Source organism: Sciurus vulgaris, assembly GCF_902686455.1.
Source record: "Sciurus vulgaris genome assembly, chromosome: 14".
Classification (NCBI taxonomy): Eukaryota; Metazoa; Chordata; class Mammalia; order Rodentia; family Sciuridae; genus Sciurus; species Sciurus vulgaris.
The window spans coordinates 97,627,026-97,646,673 of NC_136475.1; the positions used below are offsets into that span (position 1 = coordinate 97,627,026).

A 19,648-nucleotide genomic window follows, 5' to 3' on the forward strand; every position below is an offset into this window, starting at 1 on the left:
ACTGGCCCTCTTCTGGAATTCCTGGAAATCAGTTAACATGCTCTGGAGGGGAGCACATGACTGACGTGAGGGAGACTGACCCAGGCTTACACTTAAGGGCAACAAAAAACAGAAAAGGACAAACAAACACAGAACAGATAAAACACCAAAGACACAGACAAGTGGCCACTCCAGATTCCAGACCAGAGGAACTGAGCAATGTCTTGCCAGACCCAGACTTGAGAAAATGCTGCGTCCAGCCTTCCTCAGAGTCCCCAGATGTGATCCACCAGAAACAGCCTTACCAGTCCCCCAGGGGTGCAGAAACAGGTGACTCTCAGAGAATTTAGCTCAGTCCTGGGGCGGGCTCCACAGACCGTGCAGCCTGGGGCTGAGGAACGTCTCTCAGAGGTCCTCCCCTAGGAGCAACGCTGTGGCCCCTCCCCTCCACAGGAGTTCCCAGGTCCGTGGTGAGCGGTGGTTACCTACCAGGCAGCGAGGATCTCACTGGGGCCTCCAAATGTTATGGGGCGCAACTTAACAGACCCATCACCACTGAGGAGTCCAAATCTGAGAGTCTTTATTAGCCGGCTGCTGACTGTCTCACACAATGCCCCAAAAAATAGCTATTGGGAGAACAGCCCCGACCACAGGGTTGGAGGGTTTGTTACACCAAAAATCACATCAATCATAAGTGTCTGTTGCTATGATTCAAAATTACACATTAACATCATGAGATCATCGACAGAGGGGGACGTGGGTCAAAATGACCCTCACCTAGGTACAAACTAAAGAATGGTTGCTAACATCCACACGATCACTGTTCACATGGTACATTGTTTAGGAGCGATAGGGATCAAAAGAGAGCAATTCTTTACTACATAGGAGTTGCCATTGTATATCATTAAACATGTCACACCAAGTAACTGATGATGGGCACAGAGGCAGGGTGTTCCCATGGGAGAAGCTTATTGCCTACATAACATGGAGTCTCAGAGCAGAATGGAGTCTGTCCAGTCATTTCCCTTAGAGTCTGGCCTAGAACATTCTCATGGAGTCAGATCTGTCAGCCCATCACACTGCTCATGCCTGCAGGTGGTAGTGGACTGTCCCCATCATTCTGGCATGAGGTCCTTGCAGGCCTCTAGGCCTGAGCTTCTCCATGGAGGTGCGGAGGCTGCCTCCTGCTCGGCCCCGCGCACCCTCTGGGTGCCTGACCCCTCTGTTGGCCAGATGCTACCAGCTCAGTTCCTGGGAGCTTTGATGGGCTGCTGTCCTCGGGTGTGGAGGAGTCTTCCCCAGCCCTTCCCCGAGCCACGGGGCCTCACGCTGTCCGACGGCAGCCCACCCAGGTACCCATAGCCCGAGGACTAGAGGAACCGCTGTGCTGCAGACGTCCTTGATGCCCAGGTCACTGGACGCCGTCTCCCCACAGCCAGGGGACCACATTGGCCTCAGCCAGGCCGAGTGGGCTCCCCCGCCCCTGTCCCCTGCTGCCCTGGGGCCTCACTCACAGCGCTTCTCTGTTGGGTTGCAGGAGCAAGGAGCCCCTGCAGGACAATGTCATCGCCACGTACGAGGAGCATGAAGACAGCGTATACGCCGTGGACTGGTCCTCGGCTGACCCGTGGCTGTTTGCCTCTTTGAGTTATGATGGCAGGCTGGTCATCAACAGGGTGCCCAGGGCACTGAAGTACCACATACTGCTCTAGCGCCTGGCACCTGTCCTTCCTCTCGGCAATCTCAAATCTTTCCTGCTGTTGGAGTGCGTCCTGCAGTCGCGTCTCTCTGGGAGGACCGGCACCGCCTGCTCAGGGGAGCCTCCCCAGTAGCACCTGACCTCCTGGGGCGGGAGGCGGGGCGCCAGCGCAGCCCGCGCTGGGCACTGGGAGATCCAGGCACACCATCTGGTCCTTCCCGCCGTGCTGACCGATCCAGTGAAATAAAGTTGGTGTGACTGCCGCGCCTGCTCCTCCAGGGCTCTGCCTCCTGCACGGCACACCGGTCGCCGTCTCTCCTGTCCCAGCCCAGAAGGGGCAGGTGTGCAGCGGGGGCATCAGCAGAGCTCCCTGCTATGCGGGGGGCCCCTCGTGGGGTCTGGCTGCTGGGGCTGAGTCTCTGAGGCCGAGTCCCCTTGGCCTCCACACCTCCCCTGGTCTGCACACCATCCAGGCTCCGCCCAGCTGGCCTTTGCTGTTCTGTCTCATTGCAGGAGTCAGCACTGGGCACTGCTCTGCCGCGGGCCACCACCGCCCACTCCCTGCCTCCTAGCGGTGGTCAGCCTGAACTCAGGGGCCCCAGCACCCGGGCACAGCTGTGTGTCTCCCCCTGGCAGTCTGGGCTGTTCTGTGGAGGTCAGGTGCACCGTCCACCCCAGAGAAACCGCTGGGCAGGAGGCGGGACTCCGCCTGGCGGGTGTCCCTGCACGTGATGGCACTCCGCCGTGACCCCCAGTGTCCGCAGGGGAAACGAGGGAGAGCTGCAGGAGCCAGCAGGGTCCACCTGGCCCTGTGACCTGTGTCCTGCCACCTCAGCCCGCTCTGACAGGAAGCACTGCTCTCCTGGTTTGGCCTGTGTTCCCTGGGACGCCCTGGACCTGGCCGTGGGAGCCTCGGCGGGCAGGGCCCAGGGTGGAGCCGGAGCTGGCAGCCAGAGCGTGCGGAGCTCCGGCTCCCTCCGCCTGGCGGCCGGTGTTGCTGCCCACCAGCACCGAGGGCGGGTCTCTGGGAGGTGCAGACCCTTCACTGAGGCCCCTCCCTCCATCGCCACGCCCCCCGGCGCCATGGCGCAGCCTCTGCCTGGGAGACACTCCTGTGGCTGTGCCTGGACCCCGTCCCTCCTTGCCTTCGTACTCCCCTGTGGGACCCACAGCGTGAGTGTCCCTGCCCACTGAAGGGTGTTCGCGTCTCCTGCGCTTTGGTGACGTGCACAGAGCTCCCCAACACTGGCCGGTAGACCCCTGGAGAAGGGCAGCAGCTGGCAGGCTGACCTGCAGGGCGGCCCTGTCCATGCCTGTTGTGTCCAGAGTGCTGTTGACACGATGTAGCCAACCCAGAGCTGCATGGTGACCAGTGACCACACGTGTGGGCCAGGGTCTGACCCTGCCCAGGCTGGCCCCGAGACGTGGACTGCTGGGTCCCATGGCAAGCGCACCCGGTCTCATGTGATGCTGCCACCTGACTTCAGGGCAGCACTGTCATCGACCCCCACAGAGTGACCCCTGCCCCTTGCCAGAGGCATGGCCATGGCCCAAGCTTGAGCAGGTCCCTGGGCGCACATGCAGTTGAAGTCTGATGGCTGACCTCGTTGCCTTGCTCTCCGTCTCGGCAGTTCTCTGTGGGGGGCGTGGGTCCTTTGCCAGCGTGTGGCTTCGGATGTCCTCTCCTGGTGCTCAGGCCTCTTATCCCGTTTCCCACAGAGAAGGCGTTCCCTCTGGTTTGGCGGTGGGTGTTGAACCCAGGGCGCTGTGCCCCCGCCCCGCGTCCCAGCCCTTTCTGTGCTTTATTTTGAGACAGGGTCCCACTGTGCTTCCCAGGCTGGCCTTGAAACTGCGGCCCTCCGGTCTCGGGCTCCAGCGTAACTGGGATCAGACAGAAGTTTTCCAGTTGTTCCTCAGGGCTTCTCTTCCTCGGCACCCCTGGGAACTCCTCGCCAGTGACCCGGGTCTCCTCGCGGGTCCTTGGAAGGTTCACCATCCACACTGGCACCCGTGACCCCTTTGGGGTTGGTATTTACATCGGGTGTGAGTTTTAGGTTGTGGTTCACCTCTTCTTACGTAGACGTGCTCAGCATCCGGTGTCATTGGTGAAGAGGGCTCCTCCGTGACTCAGCTCCTCTTTCAGAAATCAGGCCCTGACCGTGGGCCTGTGTCCTGACTGTCCTGTTCCAGGCTTGTCGGGGACTCCGTGAGCAACTCCTGGGTGTCTTTGTTTGGGGGCTTTCCAGCACTTCTGGCTTCCTGGGGCTCCCTTCTCAGCCTTCCAGCGTCACACTGGGGCCTTGTTCCCCTGGTTACTGCCCGTTCAGTGGCCATGCCTGTGTCTGGAGCTAGTGGCCACTGGTGTCCCTTTCCCTTTGGTTGGAGGAAGGGTCAGTGTCCTCAGTCTGAGGTGTCTGTGGGCCCCTGTGGCTGCTGCCCCACAGAATTGCACAGGGCGGGACCTGGGAATCAGCCGCTCTTCTGGGGACAGCAGAGTCCCACAGTCTGTGGGTGCCAGGGCCCTCATCCTGCCCCACCCTCAGAACTGCCCATGCCCGTGTCCAGTCGAGGCCTGCAGGGAGTGCTGGCCGGGGTTGTGGGGGACAGAATGTGACGTGCTGGGCCTGGAGCTGGCCTGTGGTCCTTCAGAGAGCAGTGTCCTTCCCGGGTCTGCAGGCTGGCCCGGCAGCCTCTCCTGTGGTCACTCCGTGCTGCATGTGGTGGGAAGACCAGGGAGCGTGCAGTCCACCTCAGGACAAGCGCTCTGGAATCCAAGAGTGGTCACTCGGCTGCTGTGGTGAGGGCGGGTCAGTGAGGCCACTTGGAGTGGAACTCTGGAGATGCTGGTGACATGCCGACTCACGTGGATGCAGAGGTGGCAGGGACCCCCGCGTGGGCTCTGGATGCCTGTGGGAGGGGGCTCACGGCAGGTCAGAAGGTGTGCCACCAAGAGGATCCTTGTGGCCCAGGGCCTGGGGGCAGGGAGCCACTGAGGGGCTGGGCTGGGCTGGGCAGGGCTGGAGGTGCCCTTCAGATGGCGAGCGGCCAGGGGAGGCAGCGTTAGGGGCTGAGAGTTCACGAGGGCCAGCGGCTGCGGGAGGAGGTGGTGTGCCCGTCTGGGCACGAGTGGCCATGCCCTGGGCCTGAGCAGTGGGCATCGTATGCAGGGCAGGGTGAGCCCACCGTGAGGACCCACAGAGGCAGTGGGTGGACCGTCAGCCAGGAAGGGACCAGCACGCAGAGGCTATGGGAGATGGGTAGAGTGGAACCTGACCGGGAAAGGGGCCAGCATTCCCGTGCTGCTGGTGGGCATCAGATGGGGGGGAGAGCCGCCATGGACACAGCAGCATGGGGGTCTGGGGTCGACTGGGGCAAGGGCCAGCGAGGATGTGGGCGTGGGGGTCGGCGGTCAACTGGGGTGGGGGCCGCTGTGGACGCTGTGGCATGGCGGTCAGGGGTTGACTGGGGTGAGGGCCGCCGTGGACATGGGTGTGGGGGTTGGGGAGCCGTGGACCTGGGATCACGGTCTTGACACGGGGTCTCCCCAGAACTCCTCTGAGGCGGTGGCAGCGGTGCTGACTGAATTGGGAGGCTGACTGGTGGCAACGTGGGCAGGCGGACAGGGCTGGGCAGCGGGTCCTGCCGCTGCCCTGGGAGCAGGCATCTGCCCTGCGGCCCTGCCCTGCCACCCTCTGCCTCCTGGCTGCCGAGCGGCGGCCCTCCTCACCCGCCTCTGCCTCACTCTGGGCTCGGGCGGTGCTCTGCCTGCCGTGGAAAGTGTTGACCTCTCAGTTGTTGGCATTTTGTTCACAGACTCACGACTGACCAGTGCGGCGGGCCGGGGGGCTGAGGAGACGGTAGCACGGCGTCCCTGGGAGCGGGAGCGGGCGCACCAGAGCAGCCCTATGCCGGCTTCCTGGGGTCCTCTGTGAAGGGGCAGAATCCCGAGCCCTGACCACAGCCTCCTGATCTAGCTGGAGGCCCCTTGTCCTTAGGAAGGGAAGTAGCTGTTGCTCGAGCTGCCGGTCGGCCTGTGAGGGGACAGGAGGATGAGGGAGAGGGCAGCTCGCCTGCCTCCGTGGGCCAGGTGGCAGAAGGCAGCGCTTCCGGGTGCTGCCTGGCCTGCGTGCGAAGGACTCGTGGGGTCAGGAGCAGGCTGCCCGGCATTAAGCCTGGACAGACTGTCACTTGGGTGTCACCAAGGGATAGAAGGCAGCCAGTAAGTGGGGGCTTATGCAGGGCAGGCTACCGTTGAACCACAGGGACTTCTGGACAGCCTGGGCAAGAGGAGCAGAGGGCCTTCCCAGGGCAGCCAGCCTGCTGCTCTTGCCCAAGTCTGCGGCCCGAGGGTGGGCAGAGAGGAACGGGGGAGAGGAGAGAAAAAGGAAGGAAGTGGCCAGGCCAGGTCAGAGGGGTGGGCCCAGAATCTGACAGGCCCAAGACCAGGGGCTGGGGTTGCTCTGCTTCCCACGCCAGAGCCCTGCCCTGGCTTGCCCCCTTTAGCCAGGTGACCATCGGTGTGTCCCCAGTGGCCCCACACCTGCCACTTCAGGCCTTTACAGCACTGGTTTCTTTGGTACATGACCCTTGACCTTCCTTGCTGACTTGCCTGACGCAGGGAACCCCTGGGCTGCGGGAAGGGAAGGTCTCCTGGCATCCAGAATATTCTTAAGGACAGAGTGTTGCATGCTGCTGCTGGCTGCTGGCCTTCCTCATCCATGCCCCTGCTCCAGAGCCCACAGTGTGGGATGCGTCTCCTCGGGGCCCTGCCACCCAGGCATCGGTCTGTCTCCATGGCTGCTGCTCTCCATGCTGTCTGTGTGGGGGCTCCCAAGGCCTGGCATTCCCAGGTCTAGCACCTCTGTTGGGCAGGACCCTCAGCCTGTGTGCCCAGTCCAGACTTGAGCATGGGCAGGGCCTGGCTGGCATGGGCCCGCCTCCTCTCCAGCTCCACCCTGCCCCTGCTCCTCCCCCAGAGGACCCTCTCCAGCTCAAGCTTCCCCTCAGGCCTGCACCCCCGGCCCCTCGGGCACCTGCCTCCTGAGGGCCACGTGTCAGAGGGGCCTCTGCCATCTGTTGCACCAGCTGCCCAACCCCTCATGCCCATCCCACTCTCTGGACTTAGCAATGGGCCAGTCTCTCCTGACCAGGCCATGAGAGGTCAGGTGCTTCTGGTCAACACCACACCCTGCCGGCACACAGGTGGCACTGACTGGATGTGTGTGGACTGGCTGACTGGACAGCTTCATGCTGGATGCTGTTCAGGCTGGGCCTGTACAGCCGCAGTGGCAGACCATGGGGCTCACTGGCCTAGGACCTAGGTCAGGCAGGACTGCAGTGATGAAGGCAGAGGGAGTTAGCTGCACCCATGGTCCCTGGCCTGCAGTTCCCGAACCCCACAGAGCAAAGCTCCACCTGGGAACACCTCCCCTCTCGGTGTGGACAGCCCGCCCTTCTTGCAAGGCCTTTCATGGTGACCAGAGAGCAGCACCTGGACACTGTCACAGAACATGCAGAGGGTGCACCTGTTACCTCTCTGAAACCAGACAGACCTGGGATCTAAATCTGCCTCACCATGGGGATTCTGGACCCTGCTGACCAATCCCACCTCCCACGGTCACCACACCCTCCTTCCAGGCAAGCTGCTGCCCTCTCCCATCCACCCGCCTCGGGCTACCCCTTCCCACCTGGGTACCCGCCAAGTCCTCTAACCAGCCTTGGGCCAGAGCCCGTTCTGCCTCCCACAGCTGCTACTGCTGCTTCAGCCGGTGAGGGGCCCTGGGCTTGGAGAGGGCCGGCCTCCCTGGAGTCTGACTGACGTCCAGTGGTTCCTTGTGTGGCCCATCACCTGGTGAGCTACAGTCATCCCCGGACACTCCTGCAGCTCCTCCCAGGACCTGCCCACAGCAGGAGGAGCCTCCGGTCAGAGTGAGGCGGGATAGCAGGAGCCAGGCCGTTGCAGCCTGTTGGCTCCCCCTGCGCCTCTGGCCAAGTGCCCTTGCTCTCACTGTGCCACCAGATGACCCCAGACGACCCCAGCACCCACGGCCGGGGTGGCCTGGGAGTCACTGACAAGGACACGCGTGGTACTGTGCCGGCGTGGCGAGTGCTGCGTAGGCATTGGTTAGTCCCTGCTGGGGCTGACCGTGTCCCAACTCCTGTACTACCCCTGCCCCTGGCAGGGTGCTCCCCAGGTGCTTGGGATGAAGAGGTTCTGTGGTGGCCTGGGGGTGCCTCAGCCTTTCCAAGAAGACGCGGGGCCCACCCACACAGGCCTGAGGCAGGGATGGTGTTAGCTGGACGTCCGCCTGAGACACTGGCATTTTATGTCAAAGACGGGAAATGACAAGAGGAAAGCCGGCGGGGATAGTGAGGCCCAGGACACTCTTGTGCCCAAGCTCCCAGCAGCAGGAGCCAGTAAGGACCAGGACGGGTACCCCTGGGGCTCTGGGCACTGGGAGGCAGCCGAGAGCAGTGAGCTCTGAGCAGGGCCAAGCCAGGTGCGGATGGGCCAGGCAGCTCCTGCCCGGGCCCTGGCCCTGCTTCTCCTGCTGCATAGAGGCAGCCTCTCGGCCCCTCGGAGCCTTCAGGAGCTGCCGCTTCAGGGGAGAGCCCACGTTCTGCGAAGCAGGGCGGTGGTGCTGGGCCTGCCCCGCGGGCGAGCCCTGGGAGCAGGATGCCCGCTTTGCTTGGGCCTAGAGTCACTTTCTCAGCCTGGCCCTCCCTGGGCTGGTCCTCCTGCCTGGTGCCTCCACACCACTGCAGTGCTCATTAAGGCCGCGACCTGCCTGTGACCTGAGCAAGTCCTCCCAACGCGCTCACTGAGCCGCTTCTGGGCACGGACGCCATTCCCTGGTGAGGATAGAGGACTGGTCAGGCAGGCGCGAGTCCGGTGACTCTTCTCTGTGGTGCTCAGCCTCCTGTCCCCATCTAGAGGGCCTGGCAGGAAGTGCCAGTATGTCAGTATGTCAGACATGTCCAGTGAGTGGACATGGCTGATCCAGGGAAAGGGGCTGGGGCCGCTCAGCTCCCTGCGTCCCAAGGGCAGCGGAGAGCTGTCATGGCTGAGCCCCAGTACCACCCAGACTGGGGGCTGCTCTGCGGAACCCTGGAGGTGGACTGGAGGGGCAGGGGCAGCGGGCAGTGCAGTGGGGGCAGCAGAGAAGGGGGGACGGTTGGCGGCTCCCTCCTAGGCAGCCTGGCCTTGGGTAAGCCCCAGCCCTCGTGGGCTTGATGCCAGCTTTCGAGTTTGACAGAAGGTGACCATTGCCACCGTTTCTGTGGGCTTCTTGAGAGCATGTCCAAGGCCTTCCTGACGGTCGGCGCTTGGCAGAGGGCCAACAACTGCAGGGTGTTTCAAGAACACTTCTGCCTGCGATGCAGCCGGGGCAGGCGTGTCCCTGCCAACTGAGGGAGCTGAAGCTGAGCGCATGGGCCTCCCAAGGCCACAGGGCACATGTGACTCCCTTCTTCCTTCTCCCCCTGTGTAGCACAGATGCCCACAGTGCCTGGGCCGGCGGCCACATGTCCTGCTCAGGGACACTGAGCAGCATCTCGCTTCCATTTCTCTCCCCTGACTTGGGGGCCCAGTGTCAGCCACAGCCGTGGGTGACACAGGGTCTGAAGAGCATCGCGCCCTAGCCTGACACCCCTCTGGCCTCTTCCCTGGGGCCACTCATCCAGTGAGCACGTCACCAGCACAGCGCATGCTGGACAGCCGCCCCCAACACTGTCCTGCCCAGAGCTCCAGACGCCCCCCTGGTGCCCATGGGTCTCTGGCAGCATTACTGGAGTCCGTGGGGCACAGGGGGCAGAGCGGAGTGGGAGCCAGGGCCGTCAGGGAGCTGAGGGGCAGCCGCGCTCTAGAAGCAGGACCGCAGGGGGCGAGGGGCAGCGGGGCTCTAGAAGCAGGCCTGCGCGGGGCGGGGCGGGGCGGGAGCTGCAGGGTGCAGGGCAGCTATCGGGGCGCTGCCGAAGCAGGGCCAGGGAGCCTGTGCTGGAGCCGCACTGTCAGCGGGGAGGCAGGCAGCCCCTCTTCAGGCCACTGTGCCCCTCAAAGGGGGTTGGAGAGCAAGGCTCCCCGGGGTGACCCTGAGGCACAGGCTGCTGCACAGGTTTGTTTCCCTTTGTGCATTGCCAGACATTAAAGACAGCAGGATTTCTTTTTTAAAATTTTTACAGACTGCATTTTGATTAATTGTATATGAATGGGGTGGGACTTTCATTTCTATGGTTGTACACGATGTACACTCACTATTTGTGTAATCATACCCTACATAGGGTAGTGATGTCTGTTTCAGTCCACCATCTTTCCTTCCCCATCCCCCACCCCATTTCCCTCTACACAATCCAAAGTTCCTCCATTCTTATCTTGCCCCTCCTGCAACCCCCCTCATTGTGTATCATCATCCACTTATCAGAGAAAACTTTCGGCCTTTGGTTTTTTGGACTTGGCTTATTTCACTTAGCATGATATTCTCCAACTTCATCCATTTACCACAAATTGCCATACTTTTAATCTTCTTTATGGCTGAGTAATATTCCACTGTTTACATACATCACAGTTTCTTTATCCATTCATCAATCTTGGTTGGTTCCACAATCTAGGATTTTTGCTTCTTATGGGGTCAAATGAAACAGAAAAATAGCCAAAAGCACTCCTGACTCTTGAGGCCTCTGTGCTCACCTGGTGCTCTCAGTGGCCTTGCCACAGGCTGGGGAAGCCTGGTGTGACTGCCGTCGGAGGCAGGGCCAGCAGTTCAGATGCTCAGGTAGCAGGATCCCGCCTGGGCTCGGCTTGGCCTGACGGAGGATGAGCCACCACTGGCGCTGGCTGCGGAGCCTGGAGGAACAGCTTAGCTCCTGTGCTGTGCTGACCTCCGTCTGCCTGCATCAGGCAGCCCTTGAGGTTGACTGGACCCTTCCTTCTGCTATGAGAATACACCGCCTGCTAAGGCGCATGGCCACTGGGGACCGAGGTGGGTCCAGTGCGACCATGCTGCCCCTGAGACCATCAATACTGCTCTGGGCTATGCAGGTCCCAAGTGGGAAGAGCAGCTTGTGAGACCACAGCCAGGGCGGCTGCATGTTCCCTCTGTCCCTCTCGGCAGCGAGACAGAATCGGGTGACAGAGAAGTGGGCTGGGGCTCACCACCAGTGCCCTGCTTGCCATTCCGGCCCTGTGGGCGGTGAGGCAGCAGGACCTCCGAGCAAGACCATCCTGGGGCGGAGGCCCCACCCCAGTGTGGACAAATGATGGTGGAAGGAGCCCAGGCCTGCAGGGACAGGCGCAGAGTCTGCTAGAACACCGTCAGCCAACCCGGGCAGAGGGAGGAAGGGCATCTCCACTGCCTCCGGCCCATCAGTGGAAGGAGGTGTCCGCGGCTGCACAGCGACGCGCGATTGGAGGTGCGGCTGTCGTGGCGGAGGGGATGATCCATTCCACGAGTGGGCTGGCCCAGGGGCAGCCGGGTCAGCGAGTCAGGGCCAGAGGGGACGGCGGAGACCCCGCCCCTTGGGGCGTGGAGCCAGGCACGCGGAGTTCCCGGCCTCCCAGGAAGTGCAGATCTCTGCGGAGGGGAGGACGGAGAGCAGGGGCCTGGGCAAGACCAGCTCCTAAACTTCATTTCTCCGAGGGACCCTCTGACCCAGGTGCCCAAACAGTGTGGAGCAGAGTTGAGTGGACGCACTGAGGCCCGTGGCTGGCCCTAGGCAGGCCAGGTGAGCGTGGGTCTGAGGCCCAGGACTGCCCCGCCTCGCCTGAGAAACAAGCGCCTCCCACCAGTGTTCGCTGGGACCCAAGGAGAGGACGCTGGGTCGTGCCCCTCGTCCGTGCAGGCCAGGACGCTGGGCGGACCTGGGGGGGTGGAGTTGGGGTGGCTGGGCGTTCTCTGTCAGAGAGGAGGCTTCAGAGGGTGTCCCCCCTTAGGCTGATAGAACAGGAAGGGGAAGGGGCTTTCCTGCGAACGTTCGTTTCTCTGGATCGTTGGCTTCTCTGCCACAGCTAATGAATCCCCAGCTGGGCCCCAAGCCAGCGCCCGCAGAGGGGTGTCTACGGTAATGAGCCGTGGCAGGCTGCCGCCACCACCCTCCGGCTGGCCCCGGGCCGTCGTTAGCTTCCCAGGGAGGGGTGGCCACAGCACCCGAGCTGCCCCGTGGGCCTCTTCTCCGGGATGCCCAGCCCTTCACCATGTGCCTTCCTCATTAGGGGTGGCAGGGGCAGGGACACTGCAGAGTGCACAGGAAGCCGCAGGAGCCGCGAGCCAGCCGCCGTCAGCGCCTGGTCACAGCCCTGTCACTGCCTCTGGACACCCTCGCCCCGGTGTCTGCTGCACAAGGAGAGTCTGCGTGTGGCCTGTGCTCCAGGCGGCGGCTGGCCTCAGGGTGGTCGGCCTAGCCACCAGGCTATGGGGTGGGGAGCTTCCATTTTGCTGTTTTTTCCTACAGCAAGGAAAAGAAACCGGTGTTTATCATCATCTCCCAGCACAGGACCCAGACCTAAGAGCTCCTAGGAGTTTTCCTGCTCAGTGGCTGGTTTATCTTAAACTGTCGAAGTTGATAGCCTAATCCACTTTTTGATGTAAGTATGATGGTTTTAGGAGACTTAGACATGATTTTTTATAGCATGAAAAAGAAAAATAGAACTGAATATATGGTAATGATGGATCCTTCGACTTTGTGTCTGAAATTGCTTCCAGGCGTGAGTTATTGCCTCGTAATTCACGCCCTGTTGTGTCTCAGTGCTTAATAAGCGTATGGGAAACGGTGCTGCCGGGCTGCCTTCGCGCTGTCATTGTGTGCTGCCTCTGCGGCCGAGCCTGGTGCAGGAGGGCTGCTCGTGGCCTGCAGTCCCAGAGGCCAGGAGAAAGCCCTACCTTCTGGTGCCCACTTCTCCCACTGCAAGAAGGGGTCTTGTACGGAGGTATCGTGATGCTGTCTGTCTCTGTAGGTGTCTCAGCCCAGTGGACACTTGGCAGATGGCCCTGGGTGTGTGTTCTAGAGTCTCAGTACATCTCAGGTGAACGTGGCCGTTTGAATTGGTTTGGGCATTGGCTGGACTGGCTTTGTGGGTGGGTCAGCACGGCTGGCCCGACATCCTCCTTTTACTGTGCTTTTGGCCCCGGCTTGTCTTCCCCAGACTGAACACTTGCAGACAGAGACAGATCATGCACCTTGGATGTCACCTCAGAAGCACATGCATGGGTGTGTCCTGGGGGGCCCAGAGCAGGTGACCCCAGTGCACATTCAGTGGGGCTGCAGTCCTGCTGGTAAGGCGAGCTGGACAGATTCACAGTTCTGACTGTTGTCAGCCACGGATGGAATCTTGGCAGCTGGAGGCAGGACTGTGCCTGCTGGTTTCTCCCTAGTGCGGTGTCTGCTGGGATGAGGCTCGTGCCTCCCAGAGGCAGCCCCATGAACGCTGAGCCCACCAGCCTCCTCGCCCATCGGCACAGGTGAGGCCAACTTACGATGGAAGAGCTGGGCTTGGAGGGTTGCAGACAGACATCTCAGGGCAGCACCCTGTGGCCACACAGTCATGAATGGCCAGTCCTGTCCCTCTGCCACCTTCTGCCCAACTGATGTGGATCAGGTCCCTGCTACTCTGTGCAAAGCCAGGAAGCTGATCTGTGACCTCCAAGGCCCTTCCAGCCCACTGGTTTTGGGGCTCACTCCGACCTGAAACTGCTGGGCCTCTGCCCAGAGCAGAGCTGGCCGTGCCTGCAGGCTATGGGAAGAGTGCCAGGCGTCGGGGGCAGTGCAGGCTGGCCCTGCCTCTCCCTGTCCAGCTCCCTACCAGGGCCCAGAGCTGTGTCCAGCTGTGACAGAATCAGCGCACACCTTTCCCTCGCTCCAGGCCAGGGTGGGCTCTCGTGGTCCAGGGAGCTCTGCCCTCACCTCCAGCTATGTTCAGATGGGGCTGCTGCCGGCTCAGAAAGCTCTCCACACCCGAGGTCCAGGGCAGCTGGGCTGTGAGTGGCAGTGCATCGGTATGCTGAATGCACCAAGCTCTGGGCCAGAGGGGCCCGGGGGTGGAGCTGCAAAATGCAGAAGTGTGCTAGCAGAATGGGTGCTGCAGAGGCTGCCCATCCCTGCAGGCCTCCTGCAGGCCTCCTGCTGCCTCACACCAGGCTGTCCTCTGTGCCAAGGAAATGATTCTCAAGAAAGGACCAGTTTTTAGCTGGGTGCCTGTAGTCCCAACTTCTCAGGAGGCTGAGGCAGAATTCCTGGAGCCTGGGAGTTTGAGGCCAGTCTGGGCAACAAAGCAAGATGACTGTCTTTAGAAGACAAGAAAAAGAAAGGGTCCCTCTCCATTGCTCATCCCAGCCTAGGTCAAGTGTCCCCGTGAAGAGTCTCAGCCCTGGGGTGCCACTTCAGCAGCACGTGGTAGGGAGGGCCATGGGCGCAGCCCACCTACATCTCGGGGCCAGGGCCCTGGTGCTGGGCCATCGCCGTCCCCAGAAAACGTGGAATGCATGGCTTCCCTAGTCATGGCAAGCAGTGACTCTGGTGGGGACCCAGGCGAGGTGCTGAGTGCTCTGCCCAAGTCCGAGACACGTCCTGGGCAGGCAGGCCACAGGAGCCATCTGCGTGATGCCCATACCTGAGAGCTCCTCTTGCTCATGGAGGTTGTTTACAGGTGTGTCAGTATCCTCAGGGTCTGGACCCAGCAGCCAGTTGCTGCACCTGGCCTGCGTCAGGGAGGGAATGTGAACCAGACACACACCCACGTGGTTCCGGAAAGTTCTGAGCTCTCCTGCAGGCAGGACCCTCTTCTCATCCCGTGATGGGAATTGGGAGGCGCCACCGCGTCGGCAGGCACGCGGGGCCTCAGGTCTGCAATTGAGACTGGACAGATCGTCCTGGCTGGCCAGGCTACAGGTCTCTGCTCTCTGCTCCCCACTTATTGAGCATGCGGATGTGGATGCATGAATGGGGCTGCCCAAGCTGCACAGTCTACGGCAGCCTCACGTCCACGTCATACATGGAACCCACTGACTAGGAAGGAAGGTCAGGGCAAGGGGAGGGTGGTCTGAATATTGGGGACTCTCATGCACCTAGAGGAGAGTTTAAGTTCTGGAAGCTGAAGAAACCAAAGACTGAGTGGGTGGGGGTCCCGGGAGACGTGTTCCAGCTGGATAAGAGAGGCAGCACTGCGGCCCCAGCACCAGGCGCGTGCAGACCTGCTTGCTGAGTCAGCCGGCTGGACGGCCCTGCTGTGGGGAGCCTGTGGGTGTGAGCAGACACCCAGAGGCCGAGCCCTGCAGGCAGCATCTGGCTCCCTCCCAGGTGTGCGCGTGGCTCCTGCCTCTATGTCCCTGCCCTCACCTCTGGGCCGAGCCCGTCTGTGCTGCCTGCAGCCTGGCCCACTCTCCTGGGAAGCACCCCCGACCCAGGACACAGAGGCTGGCCGTGAATTGTGGCCACATGCCCAGGCTTCTCATGCCCCAGGTGGAACCGCAGCCCGGGGAGGAGGCGGCGTGAGTTCGCTGCAGGGCCACAGGAGGGGAGCCAGAACTTCCTCCCTGTGTCGCAGTGGGCTGGATTTCATAGGCCTGTGGGTGGCTGTGCCTGCCCGCATTGTCCTCCTTAAAAACATTGTGGTGCTGGGATCAAACTCAGGTCCTCGAGTGAGCTGGGCAAGCACTCCCCCACCCCTCCCAGTTCATTCAGATGTGGACTTCTACTTCACTGTTGATGCGTTACATTTAAAGCCATCATCTTATTTCCGGGCTGATATTCAGGGGTTAGAGCCCAAAACATGGAGAGAAATCGTGATCCATGCTCATCTTTGAATTCTCCGTACCTACCATAGTGCCTGGGCCCTAGACCTCTAATAAGTGCCATTATCGAGTGAGTACATCGGCAGGCTTAGCTCCAGAACTGGTCCATATGGTACACAAAAGGACAGCGCCCTTTCAGAAAGGCCGTCCAGTTTGGAGTGGCCGCACTTCATCCATTCTCAGCTCCATCTGCTCCAGTGCTCAGGACGGCTGAGCCCTGCTGCGTAGGTCCCACCAGCTCAGATTTGGGGCTATTCATCCAGCTAACACGCTGCACCTCTGGCACTGTGCTAGGTGCTAGGGACCAAGGCAAATGAAACATGTCCCCTGGTTCCAGTTTAGTCCACTGGTAGCAGCAAAGGGTCACTTGCACCCAGGGTGCAGAATCTGAGCCCAGGACTCTGCCCCAGCACAGTGTCTTCATGGCGAACCCGAAGAAGAGCCCGGGTGATGCTCCGTGGAGTCTCGCCCCCATCCCGCTGCCACAGAAGCCACGCCTACCCCGGGAAGGCTGGAGGGCTGATATCACAGTGCCTTCCCTGTGCACCCAAGACAGCAGCTCCACTGCCCGAGGAGCTCAGAGCAGCCACCCTCTGACGCAGCCCAGCCCTCTCGAGGAACACTGTGAGGACATGAAGGGCTGGCACTCACGGGCATCTGTCTTTCTGACAGTCAAGCCAGGCTCCCCATCCTGCCAAGGGAATAAATCTTGTGTGACCTTCATGCATTCACGTACTAAGAACGGTTAATGTGTGTTCCCTTTGAAATATGCAAGGTGTTGGGTGTGATTAAACTGAAGAAAGATTAAGGTGGCTACTCCTTTGTTTAAACTTTGCTCCTGGGTAGTCTTATTAAGGGGAGGGATTTAAAGTGCTTAAAAATCCAATAGGGCAAAGACCATGTTGTGGTTCAAGAAATGATGCATTGCAGTTTGGGGTGGAATCCATCATTGCACTGAGTAGCCGCCATCCTGTGTTGATTTGGATGGAGCCTGGCCAATTTCAGAAGGCAGCGCGGCTCACAGGGGAGCCACGGATGGGCTGTGGGAGCAGGTGCCTCCCAGGTGCTGTAGAGTAGCTTCCTGTCATGCCCTCTCCAAATCCCCTCCTGCAGACTGTTCCCCGCCGGTGACCAGAGCAGGTGACCGACTGTCTCAAGGAGGCCACGTCCGTGCTTCCCTTCCACCCGTTTGCACTCTGCAGACTCCTCACCAGGAAGGTGAGCCCAAGCTGCCTTTCTGGTTGTGGTGCTGTCTTGCCGAGTCCCGTTGGAGCCCACTCCAAGAGGTGGTCACAAAGGAGAAGGGGAACTGGGCTGGGAGATGGCAGGATTTTCATGTGTGGGGGGCATCAGAACCCCTGCTGCCCTGGTTTGCGATTTCCCTGAGTATTCCTGGTGGAATCGGGGTGGGGTGGCGCCTGCTCACCCCCCAGCGGGCACTGTGGAGGGGCGCCAGGCATGGAAGGGCCTGCGGAGCTGGACTCTGGAGGCCCGCCAGCGCAGGCCTGTGCTTCAGATCCTCTTGCTCCCCAGTTGTTGGGAGCGGCTTGCCGGCAGCCTCAGTTCCTTCGTCTGAAGTGGCAGTGGCCACTGCTGGCACACGTCTGCAGGCTCCCTGCTCCAGCCAGCGCTGACCTCGGTCCGGAGCGCAGCTGCAGGTGCCATGGGGGCGCCCACCCAGAAGTCCTGGTTACAGTGGGCGCACAGTCGCAGCTGCCTGCCACACACGGGCCAGAACTGCCCAGAGCTTGCTGCCCATCGCGTGCGGCCAGCAGTGCACAACAGCCACCAGGAGCTTTTCACGCTGTGTGCCAGAAAGACAGCACCAACTGGAGTCCTACGGAGCCGTGGGTGACGGCCCCGCCTGGGGTGGGAGCAGGATTCATCTCCAGGTCGAGGAGGCCCCGGCCCCTCTCTCTGTTCGTGCTGTGATGGGTGAGTGCTGATTTGCACTTTGTGGTCACACGCACCGGCCCATACATCCGTCTGTCACAACTGTGGGGGGCCCGGGGTGCAGGCGTATCCGGACACGTCCTGCCCCCACCCTCCGAGGTGTTTCAGTGGAATGTCTCCCACTCTGCCCCGCAGGGTCTACACCTCCGTCCACTGCCGCCTAGAGCTGCCTCAGAGCTCTGCGCTCTCACCGTGTGATCAAGTGTCGGCGCAAATGGTCCTTCACGTCCACACAGTGCTTGAGCAGCACAAGCCAGCAGTCTGGAGGTGCTACCCCAGGGCTGAGGGCCTGCTCTCTGCTCAGTAGGGAACTGTACAGAGACCTGGTCGGGGAACGCAGGCCACACGGCGCAGGCCTGTGCTGTTAGCCCTGTCCAGGAGGGCACTGGGAGGCACGCCCCATGGGTGTGGCCTGGGTCAGGCCCCGCTTGGACATGAGCAGTAAAGGGGAGAACCTGACCTTGACCCTGCTCCAAGGGGCTCACACCCAGGTGAGAGAGATGCCCTGGCCAACAGGCCCTGCAACCCTCAGTGGAATCGAAGGGGAGGCGACTCTTAAGGGAGGTTAGAGATGTAGCTGGGCAGAGGCACGTGGTGAGTCACAGGGAAGCATGGAGCTAAGATGACTGCAGCCTGTGCAGGCAGACAGCTGATCAGCTGATGGAGGAAGCTCAGGAGGGGCAGCCAGAGCGGCAGTCACAGTGGGGTCTTCCTCAGTGGCACCTGAGTCCAGGTCTCTGTGACAGCCAAGGAGTCCTGTCTTGTGCATGCCACGGCAGGGGTCCCATGTGCGTTTCCGTGGTGGGGACTTCTTGGGTGTGCAAGCCACGCACATGGACACGAAGTTGAAGAACGTTACCGCAATGCCTGGAGACAGCCTGGAGACAGCAGGCCACCCGAGGGTGTGAGAATCGCAGGTGGTATGTGGCGTCTCCACGGTTGATTTGTGGAAGCAGGGAGGAGAGGAGCGACTTCCCAGGGTGGAAGGAGAGGAAAGACGAAGCAGGCTGAGTGGAAGAAGAGTCGGGAATCGTCTGGAGGCCCTTGGACCTCATTGTCCCAGGACACACAACCCAGCTGCTGCCCGTCCCAGCTCCAGAGTGCACAGAATCTGCCCCAGCACCCCAGCCCGTCAGTGCCGTGGAGAAAGTGGCTCAGACTGCAGGAAGCACAGAGGCCAGGGGAGCAAACGTCAGAGGAACCTAACGTGTGTTTGCCTTTCCGTGTCTGGGAGTCGGGACTCGGGAAGGAAGGGCAGCTGATGCTCTCCCAGTTCCTGTCTGCTGAGCTCCTGTCCCAGCATCTCAGTGACAAAGGGCTGGGAAACATACCTTTCAAATGATAGCACCACCAATACCCTGCACAGTGTCAGTTATTTTCATGTGCCAATCAATATCTTTCCCTTCTCCCTCTATAAGGAAGACAGCGTTGTAACTTATTTCCTGTTCCTGCTGTGTATAAATGAATTTCTTCCTGTTATAAAAGAAGAATTCTAATTTGCTTCCTTGGAACAAGGTGAAGAATAGAAATGACTGTGTGGGGCAAACCCTGGAGACTAGAGTGGAGTTCCGCTGACCTCATCCTGCAGATTAAGCTGCAGTCCTTAAACTGCCAACAACAGTAAATTAAGCTATTGTGCCAGAGGACACTGGGAAGGGCACTGGGCGGGCTGAGGGCCCATTAAGCAAGAAGCACTTAGCTCCTGCTCCTGGTGCCAGGGCTACCCTTGGGCTTCTGCTTGTCCCTGGAGTGTGAACTTCCCCTCGAGCATGCCACTCACTGGGTAGTGCCAGGTGCCAGGCGTCCCCGCCTCTTGTGGCCATGGTGGGCCGTGAGAACTGCAGGCGGGAGAGACTGTGAGACAGGAGGCAGCTGATGCTGTCCCCGCTAGAGCCCGCCTCTGCCCCAGGCAGCAAAGGCTTTCTCACGAAGTGACACGTGCACACACAGACGTGGCGCTGAGATGGCCCTGGGCGAGTTGTGAACAGGAGGCTTCACCATGCTGGTTGGACAGTCCACTCTTACGCTACCACCTTCAAATACATAGAATCAGCAGGAGGTGCTGGTCTCCCCCAGACGCTTCCTTTCTCTTCCACGTCCGCCTCTCTCCTGCTGCAGGTTTCTAGGTGGCTCATCCACAGTCACGGAGAGAGGCGTGCAGAGCAGACCCATGAGGTGCTGGGCGTGGCCATGTCCCTCAGGCCCTGTGTGACCTGGAGGGTGTCCTGCGCAGCCT

At 60.9% G+C, this 19,648-nt stretch overlaps 1 protein-coding gene across 4 annotated transcripts in view; it reads left to right on the plus strand.

Annotated features, from left to right (window-relative positions):
* The window catches only part of EIPR1 (EARP complex and GARP complex interacting protein 1), a 380,793-nt gene that overhangs the window by 109,578 nt on the left and 251,567 nt on the right, over nt 1-19,648 (plus strand). For 3 of the 4 annotated variants that reach the window (XM_079110627.1, XM_079110625.1, XM_079110626.1), the window contains one exon: nt 1,517-1,941. In XM_079110627.1, coding sequence (XP_078966753.1) covers nt 1,517-1,691 — 175 coding nt within the window. In that variant the 3' untranslated portion in view covers nt 1,692-1,941. Of the gene's footprint in view, nt 1-1,516; nt 1,942-19,648 lie in introns of those variants that run through there. The other variant, XR_013759163.1, reaches the window with a different exon arrangement.